We start from the raw sequence: 19,855 nt of genomic DNA on the forward strand, positions 1-19,855 counted from the left end.
TCGGTGCAAGGTGATGCTGTTGGCTTGGATTTACTCTTGCTTGGTGTGGTTTTATCTCGCCTGGGTACTCTAAGTCCGGCCCAGGGCTTGTGATTTGATGGCCTGACGCTCGTGAGGCTCCGAGAATTCGGGGCTCGGAGGGTTCGGGGAGCGCCGAGGTGGCCGAACACGCTCCGAAGAGCAATATTCACGGCAGTTGAGGGCAAAGAGCCTTTACCGTCTTAGTCGGCCCCACATATGCCATCTCTTCAGTCATTGATCTCCCCCTCGAGTGAGTTGAGCGAACTGTAGGACAACCGAAAATGGGACTAAGTGTGATTATCGTCGGCGGCGGCATCGCTGGGCTCGCAGCAGTACGTTTGCTCTTAAAGATGTTTAGCATTACCACAATCTGACATACAGACACAGGCTATTGCGCTTCGGAAGGATGGTCGCCAAATAACGATCCTGGAGCAATCACCAATAAGCACTGAAATTGGCGCGACTATCTCGCTGCAGCCGAATGCGTCGAGAATCGTTGAACAACAATGGGGTCTCGCTTCTGCACTGAGGGAGCGAGGCTCCATGGTCGACGAAGCGTTTGAGGTATATAACCTAGACGGTGAGCTGCAGATGCGCATCCCGCTCTCCACGACGGAGAAGTATGGTGCGGAGAGGATGATGTACCATCGTGCGGATCTGCATGCGGTTTTGAAAGAGCGAGCGACGGGTGCCGAGTTTCCTGGGAAGCCTGCCGAACTGAAGACGTCGACTCGGGTCGTAAACTGTGATCCCGAAAAGGGCACTGTCGAGCTGGCTGATGGCAAGGTGCTCTCAGCGGACCTGATTGTTGGAGCAGACGGAATCAAGAGTGCCATCCGGCGGAATATCCTAGGCGACGAGATCATTGCTCGACCAACGGGATTCTCTGCGTACAGGATGATGATTCCAACAGACCACCTCGAGCGGGAAGCAGATTTTACAAAGGTCATTGATCCCCGCAAAGGTTGCACAACAATGGTCATCGGTCGATCCAGCCGGCTCATCATGGGCCCCGCGCGAAACGGCACAATCTACAGCATCGTGGCTCTAGTCCCAGACGAGAACATGAACGAGGACGCCACAAAGACTAGCTGGACGACAAAGGGTGACCATGATAAGATGATGGCCACATTCGCAGACTTCCCGCTCTGGGCGCAGAAACCGCTCCAACTCGCAAAGACATCTGCGTCCGAATCGGGGCTCGGACTCTGGCAGCTTCGCGATCTTGATCCGTTGTCGACCTGGTATCGGGGTCGAGCGATTCTCATCGGCGATGCGGCACATGCAATGCTGCCCACACAAGGGCAGGGAGCGAGCCAGGCGATTGAGGATGCCGAGGCCCTGGGGGCATTTTTCGAAAGAGCTGAGGAGGAAAGCAGCAAATCTGTCGGCACACTGGAGACTGTCAAGCGTCTGAACGAAGCGGTATTAAGGTGTCGCTATGACCGGGCGTCCACGATCCAGGCCTATAGTCGCCAGGCTGCGAAACCTGCTACGGAGCCTGGGAATCGCAAGGTGAAGATGAACCCGGCGGAGTTTATGGATTATAATTGTAATTACGCCGGAGCCATTGACTGGATGCGGAGGCAGGAAGTTGTGGCATGACACTTTCCACATTCTGGATTAGCTCAATAAAGGTTCTTAGGAGTTTTTCTTCTAGAGTGACTACTAAGGTGACGAGACTTAGTCGATTGGTCCTATCTCTGTCTACTCCTGCAAGCGCAATGACGGAGGATTTTCTTCAGCGGATAAATAGTGCGGCCTTGGCCCAATATCTTCACGTTTCATGCTGAAGCCATCAGTATCCAAGTCCATTTAGCAGTAAAGTAGCCCAGCCCTAAGCGGAAATATCCCGACGGGGCTTGTCGATCCCCCACCCAGCGTCCCCCGACATTGTGACCTCCGGGCCTATAGCTTGTGACATCCCATCTCGAGAGCAGGAGATAAGCGAGCGCATCTATCCTCCGTACCGCTCCACGATGGCGTCATACTCACTCTGCGTCACCAGAACCACATTGCCATGCTTCAACCCCGCCGGAAAGCCTGTTCGATCTGACGCCGTCCAAGCCGCACTGGCGACATCGCTGGTTTCAAAGGGTACATATTCGACATAATTATCTAGCAGTAGGTGGTACTTTCCGGGCTCGGCAATATCGGGAAACGCCGCGGGGCCCTCGTAGACTATCCCATCCTCGATGTACCCCGGGGACCGCGTCCACTCCCCGAATATTCCGCCTGTAGTGGTTTCCTGGTAGACGTGCAGGACGTTCTCATCCTTGAGGAAACGCACGTAGTGTCCGTCCTCGCCGAGCCAGAGAAACTCTTGGTCGATTAGGGGAATGTTCGCGCTGTCGAGCGCGACGTAGTCGGCGGGAGGAGCGAAGGTGACGAAGTCTGTGGTCGTCGTGTAGCGGATGCGGTCAAGAGTTGCGGTTCCACCGTGGTTTGTGTCAGCTGCGTCGTAGAGGCGAGAGGCCCAGAAGAGGTAGTATTGGCTTTCGGTGCTGTTGTAGATTACGGAGGGGGCCCAGGCCATTCCGGCTGTTTCGTCTTCGATACTATGGGATCATTAGTATAGGGATCCCGGGTTCGATGGCATTTATATAGATAGGAAGGGGGTTGGTGGTCGTACATTGCAAGTGTAGGCTCAGCCCAATCCACTAGATTCTCAGATCTCCAGATCGTGAGCCCGCGGCTTCCGCGGCGGGTTGCTTCGTCCCAGGAGAACCCATCCGCGTTGATATCGAGGTCTATGGGTTGTCTATCTTAGCCACACTCACGCTGGATTTGCAATTGTGGTTAGAAGTGTTGAAGGACATACCCGTGGCAATCACAAAATACTCCGACCTGTCACCGTTTGAAGTCAAGAATATATCACGTACTGCCTGAGTACCAACAGTTGACCCAAGAACCGGCTCTCCGCCATTAAGCGGAGTGAAAGCCAACGGGTTCTCGGCGGTAGAGAGGTACCAGAAGACACGAGGGTCTGTGTCTGTGAATGTCGACAGGAGGTATCCAACGTATGGGTCGTCCTGCTGAGGTAAGACAGCAGCCGTCGCCGTCGCCATGAGACCTATCGTTGGTAAGAAAGCTAGGAAATGCATATTTGTTGTGAGTCGTCTTTATCTGCAGCCAGTGAACAGAATCGGAGAAGGGTATGGGTTCACTGATATAACCTCAAGATCATCGGGCTTCCCACCTGCGTGTATTGGGATGTCGTGAAAAAACATAATAATAGAGGACGGCTAATTTCAATCTCTCCACCGGAGCTGCGATTACCCCAGGGTTTCCGTAGCTCCACCGGAGATGACGATCTTTGCACTATCAGGTGTATGCACTGAAGGGTTCCAATCAATTGAGCGCTCTCTCATGAGTACTGCTCGGGTATATCCTCAGCATTTGTCTGAGGCGGGTGGTGTTATATATTGTGATAACCTTGGCTTGTTGTCGTGGAATGAGGCCTGTAGCGTTCCTGGACCGAAAGATTCAAGGGGTTTCATGACACAGTTACCATCAGCGAATCACGGAATCATTTCGTTCGAGCCTCACGAGAATTGAATGGTGGATAGACCAGAGCTCAAGACACACTAGGCAGGGCGGGATGCTGGCCGAGGCGACGCTGTATGGTGGAGCCCACATGGAACTATCACAGCACGGGTTTGGAATCTCTTCTCCGTCGCTGATAAAAAACAATATCAGAAATTGAAGTAAACAGCAAATGGTGGACTGATTTGTCGTGTCTGGACGATGAATGTATGAAGGGATCTCGAAGTCGAAGGTGCTTGTTGTGTAGTGGCCGAAAGAGGTCTAGCGCCGACGCGGTTTTCAGTTGTTGAGCTCTGCTTTCCGTTTGCACAACCACCGTCCCTCACCGATAAACCTTTCGAACGCAAACAATCCATCGAGGATACGAGACTCGAGAGCTGTACCAACTGGACTTCCTCCTCCCGTGGACCGCGACGACAAAGTACAACAACACGGAGATGGGCCGCAAAACACGCGAATGGACAAGAGCAGGCAATTAGGATGATATTCCGTCGCCCAGATAAAGCTGGTTGCTCCAGGACTTTTGCTCGACAAGGCCAATGCCTCGTGCTCCTGGCCGATGCTGGAGAGTACGACAATGCCATGGTGTCCGGAGAAAATCACGCCAAGGGTCAGGCCCAGTCGCAAACTGCTTATCTCAGAGGAATGGGCAGAATAGGGTAATACCATAGCAAAGGCAGAGCTACCAAGCATTGCTGGATAGGAAAAGGCTGGCAGGACACGGACACCAAACCCCCGATGACCTTCAGCGCGTTCCTTGGAAGTATCAAGGACCGACCTCTTAGTCTTGAACCATGCCCACTGCTACAGCAAATACAACGACTCATCGACAAGGCAAATGGCTTGACCTTTAACCACACTTGGCATTATAACATTTCAGTGCTAGGAGGGCTATCATAGTACATCATCCAATTCCAAAGCTCCTCAACGTTGAATCCTTCGAAGGGAAATACCTGATCAATCTCAGTTGGAAATTCGCCCATACCAGCTGCCGGTCCACCTAAGAACGAGATGTCTGAAGAGTCTAGAGGGACTTGGGTGTCCAAAGGTTCTTGCTGCGTTTGAGGCCATTCATTATGGATCCCCAATCCATTCCTATCAAGGTTAGGGCCCGGATGGGAAAAGGATTGGGCTCTCCGGGGCATTGTCGCTTGAGCGTGGTGATGCCGATTGATACTTTTTTCTTGACCGAGGTTGCGCATTCGGGCTGGACTGGTTGGCTCATGAGTCGATGGGGTTGGCAGTTGAGCAAACGCTTGAGCACTTCTATAGTACTTGACAGCTTTTGGAGAGGAGACATGTTCGCTGTAAATCGCTTGATGATGCCTCAGTGGACTCAGCACTCTCGACTCAGCGCCCTCGAGGTAAGTCTCCAGCCTGACCTGGATCTGATCATAAATCATCGCCAGCCCTTCAATGAATCTCGGATCGATATTGCTCTGCGCCATCCTGGTACTCGAATACGCCAAGCACGCTTTCAGTAGCTGCATATCCATTGCCTGGAGGCGAGACGTTGTATGCTTCATCAGGTATATCGCGAGTGATATACATGCGAGTACTGCCGTGCCCGCCGGAATAAGACAAGAATCTAACCCACGATCTTGTAGCTCGATACTCAGTTTCGCAATAGCGCGTGCGCTGTTCACACATATGGATTCGCCGCTCGCCAGCCGGAACCGTGACGGGTCGTCAGAGCAGTGCTTCATAACTTCTTGTTCCATCTTGGCTCTCGGTGCGATGAGTGCAGCACGGTGAAGGGCTATCATTGCAGCATGATACTCGATGGATAGGAATGCAGCCATGTGAAACTCGTCGCTCGCGCAAGTAATATCATTGCCCGGGCGAAGTTCGACAGGAATGTCGTTCGCCCACAAGAGGAGATCCCTGTCGAGGCGCGCAGTATCGACTAGAATTTGTCGCACACTGCGGGTATTACGGCCTGCGGGGTGACTGTACAAGTGGTCGCTGATGCTTCCCTGGTACCCAGCCAAGCCAAGGTGCCATTGTAGGAATTGGTATTCTGTCCCTTTTAGGCTATCGCTTCGGGCCATAAGGTCGTTTGAGATTAGTGTTGGCCAGCCGGAAGCAAGATGCATCAGCTTTTCGAGGGCACAGCAAGTTGCCCATACTCGGACACGGATTCCAGGTTTCTCTAAAGCGCCGACGGGGGACTTGGATGGCTGAGCATGGTGAAGGCCGAGTGTGTAAGCAATACGGATGGCCATTCCCAGTGTCTGCCATGCGAGGCCCTCTCGATTGTGGCCTCTGTATGCGAAAGTGAAGTGCAGAAGTGCTTGCACGGTATGCAGATAAGGCACAACGATAATATGAGCGAGAAGGCTAGCCGCGGCATGAAGATAACGCTCCCCTTCCTCGGTCGGGCATTGGGCGTATTCGTCTGCTCCTATGCTCATGACGAGATACGCACACACCAGGAGCGGTATGTCGTCCCGAGGAAGCGAATTGAAGTTCGACATTGCGGCTAGTTCCGCAATCCCTGCTTCTAGACGACTTAGGTCGAACACGGGATACAATGGGTAGATGCGTGAACGGTATACCGACATGTACTTTGCCCGCTTCTCGGTGTCGGGGAGCTCGGGGAGTAACAAGGCAAGCACGAGGTCGAGCTCTTCGGCGTGCCTCATCCCGTGCCGAAAGAACTCGGAGACTGGCTGCATTCGAGCAGCCTTGAAGTATACATCGAGGGATTTGGCAAGGCACTGGGAGCTACTTCCCCCGAGAATCTTTGTTCGCTTTGTTCCATCTTCGGTATTTACTGAGGTGTCAAACGGCTGGCGGACTGGGGAGACTTCGCTATCTGCGCCAGCATCACCGTCGACTTCTGATGAGTCGGGCTCTTGTGGTGGATTCTGTTGGGTGTGGGCATTTTGCAAGTACTCGTTGTTCTGGATGCCTGCATCGACCGTTGTGATCTGTAGCTGCTTCTCAGGGACGTCTAGCCACTCGCGCAGTCCCGGACATCCAGGTCGTTGAGGATCAGTCGTGACACAAGCCTGGTTTCGGACTCGACAGTTCCGGCATTTTGGGTATTCTGCGTCACATTTGACCTTGCGCTGGCGGCATATGTTGCATGCCATTGACAGGCGCGGACGCTTCGAGGGACGATCCATCCGGATGGTGCACTAGAGATTGAATGCTATGCTCCGTCAACTGCGGAGCAGAGGATCAGGCCACCTTCATCGGCGAGAGCCAACATATCCAATCTGCCCATCGGAGCGTTGTGGCCACCCCCCACGGGGAAATCCACGGCCAAAATGCGGGGTCGGAAAGTGGGGGACATTTCGAGCGACGACATGACAAGCGAGATGTCAGCTCCCTGCGCGCCAGTCGAGAACTGCGACTCACGTTCGAAACAAGGTCACTGTGACTGGTCCGATAATTCTCTGAAGGCCCCCACGCGCTAATATACACTGGAGGAGCTGGTGTCCCTCGGGTCCAATCGGGGCTGCGACATTTGAGATCACGCGGCCGAAGGCCAAGCAGTTGGGGTAATTGCAGTCGCCGAAGAAGAAAATGTGCTCCAATGGAAATCCAAGATTTGTCCATTACTCCATTCCATTCCAGCTCTCGGAGGTCTTATCCAGACTTTGCCGGCAGTCGAAATCGCCACAGGGCCGCAAAGGATCTCTGTGTCCCATCCATATGTGAGGTTGCTCCTCGATGTTCCATTCTACCTTTGTCCCCGAACGCCCAAAGACGAGATATACGCTTGACTGGAGCATGCAGCGATCTATCATATAGGCGTGATGCTGACCAAACTTTTGATCTCAGCTTCGTTGACTGCGGGCGTGTGCGCGCCATTCTACGTCCCTTACGTCAAATCAAGGTCTAGATCGTGGAGTGAGAATGACCGGAGAAACCCCGAATGTGAAAGGTGTGCATAAACACAGCGTTACCACTGCTCTAAACACGAGAACTCATTGCCGACAGGTTTCGAAGATATCCGGCAATAGGCCCCTTTTTCCACCTCTATTGATCTGGCACATTTGAATTTCTGTCCCCTTTGCTGCTAGACCCATATGGCGTGAACACGCGGCCGCGGGTTATTTTCCCGGATGACAAGAACTTCAAAGTCCAGCTCAGTCTTGCTTAAGTCGGTCAGCCCTCAGGTTGCTTTTTGCATTTATCCTTCTTTGGCCACAAAACGAACTACACCACCAAGGGAAGGCACAAAGATGGACTGGTTCTTTTCACTTGTGCGAAACTAGGCGACGCGAAGAAAGTGGCCGTTGGTTATTTACTTCTGCTCAACATGTTCGGTCATATCATGTACTTATTAATCGATCTTTTGTCCAATGTACAAGTACTGCGCAACTACATTTGCCATACACCTCGATCTTCATGCCCTTGCCGGGATCCATCGGCGCTATGCCATGAAGGCCAACGTCCTAGTTCCACTCCGGCTCCGCCAAGTCGGCGAGAGAAGCATCTACGGATCAAAAGCATTCGCAGGGACTAGGTAAGCTAAGTAGTGGAAGATGCGTTTGGCGCATTCTGGCCTGCAGCTTATCGGGAAATTGGGTCTCTTCGAGTCACATTTGCATTTTATATTCCATGGGCTTGTCCTAAGCAACTATATGAACGGCAAAATAACAGTACTAGGATACTCCCCACCGCAGTGAATAAAGTGTTTGCCACGGTTCAGCTCGTGTTCTGGGCGAGGCTTTGACCAAGTCTTGTACTCGGCGATGCTCGGATATTGCCCCGATACCTGCTCATGTTAGCTCCTGTTCTACGGAAATACGCAAGGAATCGTCTTACCCGGACGCTAATTGTCTCCCCTGCATCAAAATCGACCCCCATCGCCCAGATGCCGATTTCGAGCTTCACAATCTCACCCGGACGAACCTTCTCCTGGGACTTGTGAGGATGGAAGGGAAACTGCGGATGGATGCTCTTCTCCGGATCGATTGCGCGATGTGATGCTCTCAAGATGCCAGTGGAGCCCAGATGGAGGTTCAAACTCGCCTGCTCTTTCTGTGGGATCTCGTCGATGGATTTGACCGGTGTCGCATGGAATGGGAAGTTTAGATGCATCAATGGCTTGCCATTCTTATCCTTCTTGCGAATGATAACAAATGCTGTGAAGTCGTCGCGGTCGTCGCAAGACATGTAGAGCACAGCCTTTGGCAGGCCGATCAGTCGAGCTGGCTTGTCGAAGGTGTATGAGAATTCGGCGAAGCTGGACGCTGCCTCGGAGTCATACGAGATCTTCTCATATGTTGAGACAGGACCTGTGTTCAGCTTCCCAGATGACAGGAAGAACTCGCGGTACTGCGTGTTTGGAACCGGGAAGTCCTCGAGGACGATATCATCAATCGCCTCACGATCGCCGAACTGCAGCGCAGACCAGCGCACCTTGGGTGTGCTCTCCCAGTTGTTTTCGACCCCTCTGAGGTACCGATCGAAGAACAGGAACAGCTCGTCCAGCGACTCGGGACAGCTATACAGCTCGTACCACTCCTGCTTGCTACCCCATTGAATCCATTTCTTGTCATGAGGCACCTCGAGCCAGCCACGGACCGACCCCATTGTATGGATTGAACTGACGTCGGAGCCACGGATATAGACTGGACACTTTACCTTAGTCAGGTCCGCTCGCTTATCCTCCCAGAATGGGCTCGAGACCGGTGACCGACGATACATCTCTTCCATATCCTCAATTCCAGAGCTCGCGGGCCCGCGCACAATCTCGTTAGTAATTAAGTCGAAGTTTGACATGGAGAACCAGCCACCACGACAAAACTGCTCGCGGTAGATGTCACCCGATCCCTCCCATGGTGCAATGGCCTTCAATGACGGTGGTTGCTGCGAAGCAACGAACCACTGAGAGATTGCCAATGCCGAGTTTCCAGCCATTCCAATGCATCCATTGCACCAGTCCATGGATGCGATCGCCTCGACAACATCGTACCCGTCCTCTGCATCCTGTTGCCCCATAACACCTATCAGGCCGTCACTGTTTCCGGCTCCGCGTGTGTCCACACTAATGATTGCATAACCTTTGGGACACCACGTCGCGGGATCAAGCCCTTCGAACTTCTCTAGCCCGCTCAGGTCGGAGCGCGGCACGCAGCAGTTCCACACGCACATGGGAAGCATATCCAGTGCGGAATACTTCTTCCCATAGAACGACCAGCTTAGGATGGCGGGAACTTTCTCGCTCGTTTCCGCGGGCCTGTAGATATCGGCGTACAGTCTGGCGCCGTCGCGTACAACAATCTCGACATCGTGGTCAATCCGAATGGAGCTTGTCAATGGCTTTGCGTTGAATCCGTTCCAACCTGCAGGCAAGACTTCTGTTTTGCCGGGTTGGAAGCCGGCGTAGCCGTTTTCGCCCTCCTTGGGGGCTTTGATGCGTTTGTAGGCGGCTTGGACGGGGGGCGGCATGGTGAGTGAACGAATGATCTTGGCTAAGTTGATGCTGATATCATATTACAGTTCCTCCATCTTTTTATCATCTTTTTATAGAATCTGCAGCGCTTCCATCCTCGTATGTCCTCCGGTTCACCCTGATCGTGGACGGTATACTGGTGGGGGGAATGGGCCGTCTCGGGGCTTTTTAGCGCCCGAATGCTCGGTCCCCAGTCTTCGGGCTTGTGGGGGCTCGGAGGGCCCCGAACAACCATATCACCCGCCGAGGCGTGGAACAAGGGAGGTATCGACAGCAGCCAAGATCCGAAGCGTTTACTTAAGTGATTTTCGAACACCCATCAGTTCCCCCGACAGAAACCAAGACAACCAAGTCACTTCCTCCTATCAGACAAATCAGTCAAGCCAATCTACAGCATGTCGACAACCACCCTCCAAGAGATCGTCGAGGCGACGACCGAGTCCTACACAGTCAAGGACCTCGTCGACTTCAGCGACCGCCACTATGGCGACTGGCGCGACGAGTTCCACAAGAATGGTTGCGTCGTTCTCAAGAACGTGATTAGCCCCGAGCGAGCCAAGTACTACTGTGACAAGCAGATTCAGTGGTTGAAGAACTTTAACCTTGGGTTTGACGAGAAAGATGAAAGCACTTGGACCGCGGAGCACCTTCCAGTGAGCTTCAAGGGAGGGTAAGTGTTGTTATTTGTTTGGCCGAGGCCTGGGCTAATGAAGCTAGGATGTATTTCGCATATGGCGCAACCCATGAGAAGATGGCGTGGGAAGCTCGCTCCGAACCTGCTGTCATCGAGATTTTTGAGAAACTGTGGGAAACCAAGGAGCTGCTTTGCTCTTTTGACGGGCTGAACATCTCGCTTCCCCGCCGAAAGGATCTCAACTGGAGTCCATGGCCGCACTGCGACCAGAACCCGAATCGGAAGGGGTGCGCTTTCCCACCTCGCTTCAAAGGAAAGGATGGCGGCTAACTGTCGTAGGATGCAAGCCGTCCAAGGCCTATTGAACTTTGCCCCGAATGGTCCCCGCGACGGCGGCCTCATGCTCATGAAGGGCTCCGCCAAACTCTTTGACGAGTTCTTCGCTTCGAAGCGTGACGCGTACGACCATGAGGATGCCCCACCACCCGAGCTCAAGTACATGGACCTCTTCCTCTTTCACGAAAAGGACCTCAAGTGGTTCGAAGAGCGTGGGTGTGAGATGATCAAGGTAAACATGGAGCCTGGCGACTTTGTCCTCTGGGATTCTCGCACTATGCACTATGCTTGCTTGCCCGAGGGCGACCAGATTCGCCATGTGCAGTATATCTGCATGACCCCGAGACGATTTGCCACCGAGAAGGCGTTGGAGTTGAAGAAGTACTGTTTTGAGAATTACATGGGGACGACACACTGGCCGCATTGGTATGTTTCCTTACGTCTTTCGGCGACTAGATTTAGTACTAACTCTATTACTAGCAACATTCGCCCTGCTGCGGAGAAGCCCATGCGGAATGGCGAGGTGTGTCCGGTGTATCGGACAGAGCCATTCGAGAAGCCCGAGTTGACGGACACGGTGTTGAAACTGGCTGGTGTCAAGCCCTACTAGACAGATACGAGGCAGAACTAGATAGCCAATGCAATCGTGTTATGATTACATCTCAAGTTCTACTTTGCTCCGCACTTAGACCAGTAGAAGGTTGATTAACAAATGTGGTCGAGGTCGGCTGGGTGGAAACTAGAGCAGACAGGGGGGAGAGTGTCGAGCATCTCCCCAGCTTACCCCGCAAACCTCGCCCCGAACTTTGTCCCCATGTTGGAGTTGAGCTTATTCCTCCGGGAAATCGAGATTCGCGTCTACCCCGAAATGTGGCTTGAAAGAGCGCCCTCGGAGCCTGACCCTCGGCGACCCCCCGAAACCAAAGCTCCGCCGAGACTTGGCCAACCTTCTGGTCTCGGGGATGCGGAGGCCTCCTTTCTCCTGCGCTCCAGCCACGTCAACCCTCGACACAGTCCTCCGCGTATTCGGCATGGTGGACGAAACCCGGGGTCAGTTCAGCGTTCACCTCCAGGTTTTGAAATCTTGGTCCTATCATTGGCGTCTCTGGGCATCACGATATATACCGCGTTCATCCCTGCCACAACAAACATCGCCACAACACCGCAGCCTCCGCCCAACCAATAACCGACAACGGAACAGAACAAGGAACAACAGTCGCAATGACAGACACAAAGAACGACATCACGCATGTCGAAGACCTCGAAGAAGCCGGCATCGCTCCACCAAAGGACAAGGTGATGGGAACCGTCAAGCTGACAGATGGTTTGATCGTTTATATTCCGACGCCTACCGCGGATCCGCAGGATCCATTGAACATGCCGCTATGGCAGAAGTGGATTGTTCTTGTCGTCATCTCCATCTGTCAGTCGGCCTGGATAGTTTACGCTGTAATCCTCGCTGACAAGTCGCAGTTTCCACCCTCGGTCTCGCGCTCGTGAGCGGCTTTGGTGGACTGTTGGGCTTCTACATACCTGGGTATGAGGCTGTTGGCAAGGGGTATGCGGATATTACGCATTTGATGACATATCCGACTCTCTTCATGTGCGTCTTGCGTCCTATAACTACGGAAGAAGCATGAGCTAATGGTCTCAGGGGTATTGGAAACCTCATCGGTATGCCCCTAGCCATTGGGGTCGGCCGTCGAATTGTTCTTCTAGGTTCAACCGTCGTTCTCGTCATCGGTGCGGTTGTCTGCGCGCTGGAACAGAACTATGAATGGCATCTCTGGGCGCGTTGCGTCGTTGGACTTGCAGCCGGACAAAGCGAGGCGTTAGTTCCTATGATCACACAGGTATGTACCCCAATCTACTTCACGTCTTTCCGTGTCTGCCAAAAAAGCGGCCCAACTAAGGTGGCCTGATAGGAAATCTTCTTCCTCCACGAACGCAGCAAAGGCCTGATGGGTCAACAGGCAATCCAAGTGAGTCTAACGGCCGTCTGGGTCCTCTTCGCCGGCCCAATCGCCGACAGCATCACACCACAATGGTGGTACGGCCTCGGCGCTGCGCTTGCCGGCGCCCAGCTCGTTCTCGCCTTCTTCTTCGTCCCCGAGACGAAATACCAGAGACCCATTGCCTCGTTCCAGGAGGGCGAGTCGGGGGATGAGACGGACGCCTCGTCGCAGATGAAGCGGGATGCTGGGGTGGGTATGTGCACTGAGCGACCACCGCTGGATTTCGAACGGTATGCGCCTCGCACGTGGAAATCGGATATGCGTCTCTGGGTTGGCGAGCCGGATTGGTGGAAGGTTTGGGAGGTTCTACGGGTACTACTCCTCCCCTTCTTCCCTTGTAACATCGAACCTGTAACCCCAATGCTAACCACCTTCGATGTAAACAGCAAACCTTCGAACTCCTCCTCTTCCCCAACGTCTTCTGGGCCCTGTGCCTAAACGGTCTCACCATCGGCGTCAACATCGCAATCGGAACAACCTACGCCAACATCCTGCACGCACCGCCCTACAACTGGCCCAACAAGTCCGCCTCGTACGTCAACTGCGGCCAGATCGTCGTCGCACTCCTTGCTCTCCCTCTACTCGGCCACGGATCCGACTACCTAGCCAAGTACTTTGCGAAGCGGAACAATGGCGTTCACGAGCCCGAGACGCGGATTATCACCCTGATCTTCCCGATTATCGTGGGGACGTTCACGGCGGCGCTGTATGGTGCGGGAGGCGCGAATCCCGACAAGTATCACTGGTTTGTTTTTGCTTGGGCCGTGGCCGCGTATTATTTCTGCTTTGTAGGTGCGAATGTTGTGGCGATTACGTACCTCTTGGATTCGTATCCCGCGCGCGCTGGGCCGTTGCTTGTGATTATTTGTGCGTTCCGTGGCATCATCTCGTTTGGGACGAGTTATGGGACCGCGCCGTTTGTCGAGAGTCATGGATATGATGGGGCATTTGGGACGTTTGCGGGGCTCACGGCTGCGATAGGGCTCTGTGGAATACCCATTTACGTTTTCGGAAAGCGGATTCGAGGGGTTACGGGGAGATTTGCGAAGGACAAGGTTGTCTGAGGGGCTCGGGACTTATGCAAGTGGCTGGATATTTAGGCTTGATGGATGATATATAACGAGATGTGCGTCGGGATGGAGGGACGGAGGGGTAGGCTCAAGAGTCTGCAATGAGATTGCTCTGTAGCAGATTTAATTCCTAAGCTAATTCCTAATTCTCTATGTGGACCACTGCCTCGCGAGTTATTTTGTAGTCTCGCAAAGTTCCATTACCACTGTCGTAAGAGACTAAAATACAGGGCAATGATGGCTTGTAGTCGGCTCTCAGCTGACCTACGGTATATTACTCGTCCACATTTCCCGACGAGGGGGCATTCAAATCCTCCGTGCCTAGGTATTTCGGCAGGTGATCCAGGCCACGCTTCAGTGCCTTTGCAGAAGCAGCCTTATCCCAATCCCCATAGATCCGTGGAGTGCTGTTCATCGGTACCTCCGGTTCTGATCTAACAACAGCTTCAACTTTTCCTTTCCACTGGCAACTGCATCAAGTATGAGTGAGTCTCGCGCCGAGCCTCCGACGATGTTGAGCATTGACCTCACGATATCCCAATATTCTAACTCAACAGCTAGAGCTATGGGAGTTTGGCGTTCCCTATTTCTGGTCCGTAAAAAATCCGGGCCCCTCGTCGCTAGTAGGAAGTCAACCATGCTCTGCTTGCCTGAGAGTACGGCAAGGTGCATGAGTGTGTTACCGTCACCATCCACTGGGTCTCTATCCACATCGTCCCGTGCTAGAAGCACCTGCATCATTTTTACCTGTCCCTTCAAAGCAGTTGCTGCAAGAGGAGTGCGGTCAGCACCATCACGAATATTGACATCGACTCCAGCATGGGCGAGTATCGCTTCAAATATTTCCTGCACTGGCGTGTTTGATCTTGATAGAGAAACCGAGAGCGCACTCATACTGGCCGCCCGTATCCGTGCCCGAGCAAAGGTTGATGTCTAGCCTAGGATGCTCTAGAACGGCCTGGACTATCGCGGTATCCTGCGACTCAACTGCCCGGTGTAGCACAGTAGGATAACTATCATCTTCTGTTCGTTTATTATTTATAGGAAAGTCCTCAAGCACTAGTAAAAGGCTGACGACTATATGCTTTCCAGAATCAATCGCAGTGTGTACAACTGTTTCAGAGTAGACGATTTGGTACTCTTCCAGCATTCTAGGATTGCTGTCGGTCATGGTTCTGACGGTTGTTGTCTCTCGCGCACTTAGTGCACGCCGAAATATTGTACACTCCTTCCCCCTGACATATGGGTCGCTAAGAAGGGCTTGGACCACATCCTCTCTCCCCATGATGGCTGCTCCTGCTAACGGTACCGAGTCCAGCGGCGCTGTGTGGCTATACTTGGAATCGGGGTCCCTCAGGATCTCCACGACATCATTGTAACCGCGATCAGCAGCGCAGTTGAGCGCGGCTTCAAGTTGCCGGCGCTTTTCGGGGACATCAATATAATAGGTCAAAAGTATGCGAACAACATCTGGGTGTCCTGCTGCGGCAGCCCAGATCAGTGGAGTATCGCCTTGAAGGCTCTCCAATCGAGGTTGACACCATGGCCAACGAGGAACTGGATGAGGGAGCTATGGCCACCGAGAGCGGTAAAATGGATCGCGTTCTCATTACTTGAATCATTCGACCGCATCACAGTATGGGGGTCTGCGCCGTGTTCGACGACGACTCTAGCAGCTGTTTCCTGTCCGCCAAACGAAGCTGCGATGAGTGGCGGATATAGTCACGTACCCTCATGGTTCCGATTAACATCCAGACCGAGGGTTATCAAATATTTCATGTCGTGAATGCGTCCTAGATAAGCGGCGGCCATCAGGATAACATACATCCAGTCGTGCTCCTTTTCGTCCTTAGACTTCTGAGGGTCAACCAACGGCATCCTCCTCAGGATGGGAGAGGAAATGGATTAGCACGTTATTGCCCATGAGCCCGGTGTATGTTTCCAAAATTCCATTCAGGTAGATCTCTCGTACTTCACAAGTATTGTCGTAGTAGCCAGTGCGCGAAAAAAGCCCCTCGCACTCTTTTATCGCAAGTAATATCGGGTTAAAGAAGTAGGATCGCGGTCCTGGGCGTTCGACAAGCATCCTAAGCAGTCGCTTTTCCATTTCCACAGCCGATCGAGTGATCGGTCTGTGCCAGAGCGGTAGATCGGTACAATAATCGTCCACCACGATAGTAGCGTAGAAGTATCTCATCACGACGTCATTAAATACCGCTGCCAAAGCAGGCCAACTGTCAGTCACTGCATAGGGAGAACGGATTGGGTACCTGCAGCACACTAGACGAAGATTGAGAAACGCTGCAATATCATTTCGTTCAATCTTGAGCTCTGCCCAAGCCTTCAATGGCCAACCCCAAGCCCAGCTGGTGGGCACAACGTGACCCACGATCTCATGGACGATTTCAGGCGGAAGCTTATGGTAACTCATGTTCACATTTCAAGCGAGCAGCTCAAGGGGTGTATGAAGACTGTTGGTGGCGTATGTGTAGTGGGCGTTGGAAGGTTGAGGGGGATGAAGAAGGAAGGGACAACATGAATACGTTACTCGGTCTGCGTCACTTGACCTCTTCCACGGCGGCGACGGCTTGCAACTCCTCCTATTTCTACCAAGCAGTTACCATGTCTAAGCGGTCTTATTATGATTTCTTTCAAGCGGATCATTCACGTCCAGCGTCTCGGCCGCGTACCTCAGTTCGCGCTTCCTTCAGACAAGCATCTCAACCGAGTTCCTCAAATCCCACCTCCCTCAGACAAGCACCCCAGACAGGGCTTTTAGGCCCGGCCTTCTACAGCCAAGACCTTCAGTCGTGGTCTCCAATTCCTGCTTCCTCCAGACAAACATCTAAGACAGGCTCTTCAGGCCCGGCCTTCGAAAGACAGCCCTTTCAGTTCAGTACTACAAGTCCAACTTCCATTCCACCAGCCTCTCAACCGAGTTTTTCCACCCCAGCTTCCATAGCACAAGCCTCTCGCACTAGCCCTTTGAATCCAACCTCCTCCGGACAACCTGAGGTCTTTGATATGAGCTTTTCGAACCCCACTGGCTTCGAACAGGCCTCTCAGGAGGGTTACCCAGACCCAGCTCCCCAAGCAAGCTCAGCGTATCCAGAATTTATTACATCAGCCTATCACACTATTGCATCCGCTTCCCAAAGGGAGTTTTCGACCACAGCATCCACCGCACAATTCCCACAGCAAGTTATCGACACCGTTAGATATCCGGACGGCGGGGGTGTTCGCCTAGAAGACATAGACCCAGCACCCGTCCCTGCTGTGTAAGTCCCCAATTAAGCCTCAACTGCCTTTGATGCAACAAGGGAAGTAGCTAACCAACAGAGCCAGTGTCATGACTATATTCGTGGACGCGCAGGGACAGGTCTCCCGTCAATATTGGATAGAATGCCCCGAGCCAGGCTGCGAAGACCCGGGTACTCTCGACACGTGGCTTCAGTACAGACGGCATTGGATTTCCAAACATCAGTTCCACTAGTGCTCGGAGTGCCGCATTGTCAGGACACTGCACGACCCTTGCCGTGGGTGTATAGAAGGCGGGGAGAATTACAGGCAATGAGATATGAGGCACTCCGGCGGTTTTAATCGGCGTGGATACTGTCACTTTGGACCTGCCTGTACGTATGGTGTTGTCGGCCTCGAGAGTGAGCACGTTGAGCTTGTTGTTATGTTCATTGTACCGACTACTAAAGTGGTAAACGTATATTAATTGAAGGCGAAAATGCACTTTAGTATCAAGGGTTGCAGCACACAAAGGGTGTGGTGCAACTCAGAGTATGCACTACTAACCACAACCCATGTGGCTTCAATAAGGGCTTGACACCCTCTCTGGGGACCTACGTATCGTACCCAATGGGCAATGGGTTTCTAAGACATGGAGAAACGCTAAATGGCGAGACATCACGACGAGTTCTCCGTGTACTCCTTTAATTGCCGATTTGCTACGGGAAGGCTATGAGATCCAGCCCTGTGTACCTCGACGACGCAGCTATTTTCGGGATTATTCGAATGCATGAAAGAAGCCATTGAGAGTCATGGAACTCAAGTTCAAAAAGCTGGTAGGATATCCCTTGCTGTAGTTCAAACAGATGTTATAGTACATGGCTTAGCAATATTGATCACCGCCTGTCCATGAACACTACTGGCAGCGGTTGCTCTTCGCTCGTTCCTCCCACGGAGCTAATTGAAACGAAGGTCGGGGCACGATTTTTGTCCTTTACGTAGCAGAAGACTCAAAAGAACAGGGAGATGAGAAGCTGAGCGCCCAGTTGGTGACAAACAATACAGTGCTCGATCCGGGTGATGACTTCGATTTGCCTACTTCAAACGGCGAGGCTCACTGTATTTTTGTACACGACGTAGGTGGGGATGTCAAGACCAAGAGGTCCTCTGACCCTCCTCGGGTCTAGAGGCTATACCGAAGACCGATCCTCTAACACCTCAAAGCCATGAGGCCATTAATAAATTTTGTTCTGTTATTCTCTCTAGCTGGTGCCTAAAGAGGGTTAATTTTTACCTCTTAAACCAAGGATATGGCTCCCCTAAAAGAGATAACTTAAACTCCTTTAGCCGTGCTATTAGTCTAGTTACTTGGTCTAGCCTTAAGTTTCTATAGGTATCCTACCTTATACTTAATTAACAGGCCCTAGAAAAGCTATATAGCTTACTACCTAATAGCTTAGAGTGGTTATGCATGAACTATATATACCTAGAATCTAGCGTCTGGTCTAAGGCACTAGACACACTTTACAATAAGTTCTTAGCTAGGTGCATGTAATAGAGCTATAAGATGAAATTTTATTACCTAGAAAGTGGGGGCGTTTTTATATAACATATTGTCAAAAGTCAAGGACGAGGAGGAGACGCGAGAGTCATGGAAGAAGCAAAGTCCTAGAATATTGCATTATCCTATAGTAGTTAGAATATTACATCTTAATTAAAAACTACCAGCAGATTTTAGTGCGGGCTTGGAAGAAATTAAGTAGATAGCTAGTGGACTCTTTCTACATGCCTTTATAGGTGCATTTAATGGTGCAATACTATATTATTACAGGAGTTGTATTTGCGGTCCTGTAAATAGGATGATTAAAAGTGTTACTTTAGACCATTATAGTTGGAGCATTTCTTCTGGCACTAAAAGCATACCACGGGCTTTAGCTTTTTCTTGACCTGCTCTATTAGGGCCATGCATTTTTCTTCCCTCCATAAGATGGTTGACTGATCCTCTAACTTTCGCTTTTAAGGCAGGGAAGATGTATTTCAGTCTTCGTCCTTGGATGGCGCAGAGCGCTTCAGTCAGCCCCGGGGCGGACCACCCTCCTCAAAGCCACAGTACTGGACCCCGGCCGCAACCGCTTTATTGCGCCATGCCCACTCGTCTTCCAATGAGTCGGAGACTGGCCAGGTGTAGAAACTAACCTTACAATACCGCTCCCATTGTCATCAGAATTATAAGGATGCTGCGCGGGAAGTTCCTTGGTGGACTACATATAGAACACAGATCCGCTCAACAGATCCAGTGTCGCGTGAGCAAAGCTCACATATCTCCAGTACCTCTCAGTTAGTCATTGAGACGAGCCAGGGTGGAAAACTTCCAGCCTGACAAAAACCCGGCACCTAAGAACGCACTTACTCCATATTGGAGATACGGTTTCAGGCTGGAGTTGAAAGCGTCACAAATGCCTTGGCTGCCAATGACCTAAGTTTCCGGTGAGCCGGATACACCCTACAAGACCGCCTTTCCACAACACAATACGCGACGCCGTCGGAGAGAAATGGGGGCAGGTGGAAAGGGGTGCACGGG

At 52.2% G+C, this 19,855-nt stretch overlaps 7 protein-coding genes across 7 annotated transcripts; 3 read left to right on the forward strand and 4 right to left on the reverse strand.

The window, feature by feature from the left end:
• Window positions 1–302: 302 nt before the first annotated feature.
• BJX68DRAFT_261929 (uncharacterized protein) lies at window positions 303–1,626 on the forward strand (the record flags this gene model as incomplete). Its single annotated transcript, XM_071044317.1, has 2 exons — window positions 303–353; window positions 409–1,626. 2 exons carry the CDS (start codon window positions 303–305, stop codon window positions 1,624–1,626), a joined length of 1,269 nt encoding a protein of 422 aa, XP_070904432.1.
• Window positions 1,627–1,978: 352 nt separating this feature from the next.
• BJX68DRAFT_261930 (glycoside hydrolase family 43 protein) lies at window positions 1,979–3,089 on the reverse strand (the record flags this gene model as incomplete). Its single annotated transcript, XM_071044318.1, has 3 exons — window positions 1,979–2,579; window positions 2,654–2,771; window positions 2,843–3,089. 3 exons carry the CDS (start codon window positions 3,087–3,089, stop codon window positions 1,979–1,981), a joined length of 966 nt encoding a protein of 321 aa, XP_070904433.1.
• An 804-nt stretch (window positions 3,090–3,893) lies between these two features.
• On the reverse strand, window positions 3,894–6,835 carry BJX68DRAFT_276795 (uncharacterized protein). Its single transcript, XM_071048184.1, has 5 exons — window positions 5,697–6,835; window positions 5,504–5,666; window positions 5,245–5,473; window positions 5,127–5,205; window positions 3,894–5,087 (listed from the first exon to the last, which is right to left on the reverse strand). The coding sequence occupies exons 1-5, from the start codon at window positions 6,696–6,698 to the stop codon at window positions 4,434–4,436; spliced, it is 2,127 nt and encodes a 708-aa protein (XP_070904434.1). The 5' UTR covers window positions 6,699–6,835; the 3' UTR covers window positions 3,894–4,433.
• A 1,326-nt stretch (window positions 6,836–8,161) lies between these two features.
• On the reverse strand, window positions 8,162–9,978 carry BJX68DRAFT_252395 (CocE/NonD family hydrolase; the record flags this gene model as incomplete). Its single annotated transcript, XM_071042558.1, has 2 exons — window positions 8,162–8,299; window positions 8,350–9,978. 2 exons carry the CDS (start codon window positions 9,976–9,978, stop codon window positions 8,162–8,164), a joined length of 1,767 nt encoding a protein of 588 aa, XP_070904435.1.
• Window positions 9,979–10,377: 399 nt separating this feature from the next.
• Window positions 10,378–11,562, forward strand: BJX68DRAFT_252396 (uncharacterized protein; the record flags this gene model as incomplete). The annotated part of the gene is made up of 4 exons (XM_071042559.1): window positions 10,378–10,652; window positions 10,700–10,903; window positions 10,956–11,378; window positions 11,433–11,562. The coding sequence occupies 4 exons, from the start codon at window positions 10,378–10,380 to the stop codon at window positions 11,560–11,562; spliced, it is 1,032 nt and encodes a 343-aa protein (XP_070904436.1).
• Window positions 11,563–12,173: 611 nt separating this feature from the next.
• On the forward strand, window positions 12,174–14,127 carry BJX68DRAFT_276797 (major facilitator superfamily domain-containing protein; the record flags this gene model as incomplete). Its single annotated transcript, XM_071048185.1, has 5 exons — window positions 12,174–12,375; window positions 12,426–12,555; window positions 12,607–12,805; window positions 12,878–13,279; window positions 13,354–14,127. The coding sequence occupies 5 exons, from the start codon at window positions 12,174–12,176 to the stop codon at window positions 14,029–14,031; spliced, it is 1,611 nt and encodes a 536-aa protein (XP_070904437.1). The 3' UTR covers window positions 14,032–14,127.
• A 745-nt stretch (window positions 14,128–14,872) lies between these two features.
• Window positions 14,873–15,915, reverse strand: BJX68DRAFT_261935 (ankyrin repeat domain-containing protein; the record flags this gene model as incomplete). The annotated part of the gene is made up of 3 exons (XM_071044319.1): window positions 14,873–15,519; window positions 15,579–15,713; window positions 15,768–15,915. 3 exons carry the CDS (start codon window positions 15,913–15,915, stop codon window positions 14,873–14,875), a joined length of 930 nt encoding a protein of 309 aa, XP_070904438.1.
• Between the last annotated feature and the right edge of the window lie 3,940 nt (window positions 15,916–19,855).

This window comes from Aspergillus pseudodeflectus (genome assembly GCF_044049435.1).
Source record: "Aspergillus pseudodeflectus strain CBS 756.74 chromosome Unknown BJX68scaffold_3, whole genome shotgun sequence".
NCBI lineage: Eukaryota > Fungi > Ascomycota > Eurotiomycetes > Eurotiales > Aspergillaceae > Aspergillus > Aspergillus pseudodeflectus.

Excerpts from the sequence above, each read along its gene's own strand:
- BJX68DRAFT_276795 (XM_071048184.1), bottom strand. The coding sequence starts at position 6,698 with ATGGATCGTCCCTCGAAGCGTCCGCGCCTGTCAATGGCATGCAACATA. Across the intron at positions 5,206-5,244 it reads TGCTCTGACGACCCGTCACG|CGCACGCGCTATTGCGAAAC; the intron begins GTTCCGGCTGGC and ends ATGTGTGAACAG. Across the intron at positions 5,088-5,126 it reads TTATTCCGGCGGGCACGGCA|CATACAACGTCTCGCCTCCA; the intron begins GTACTCGCATGT and ends TACCTGATGAAG.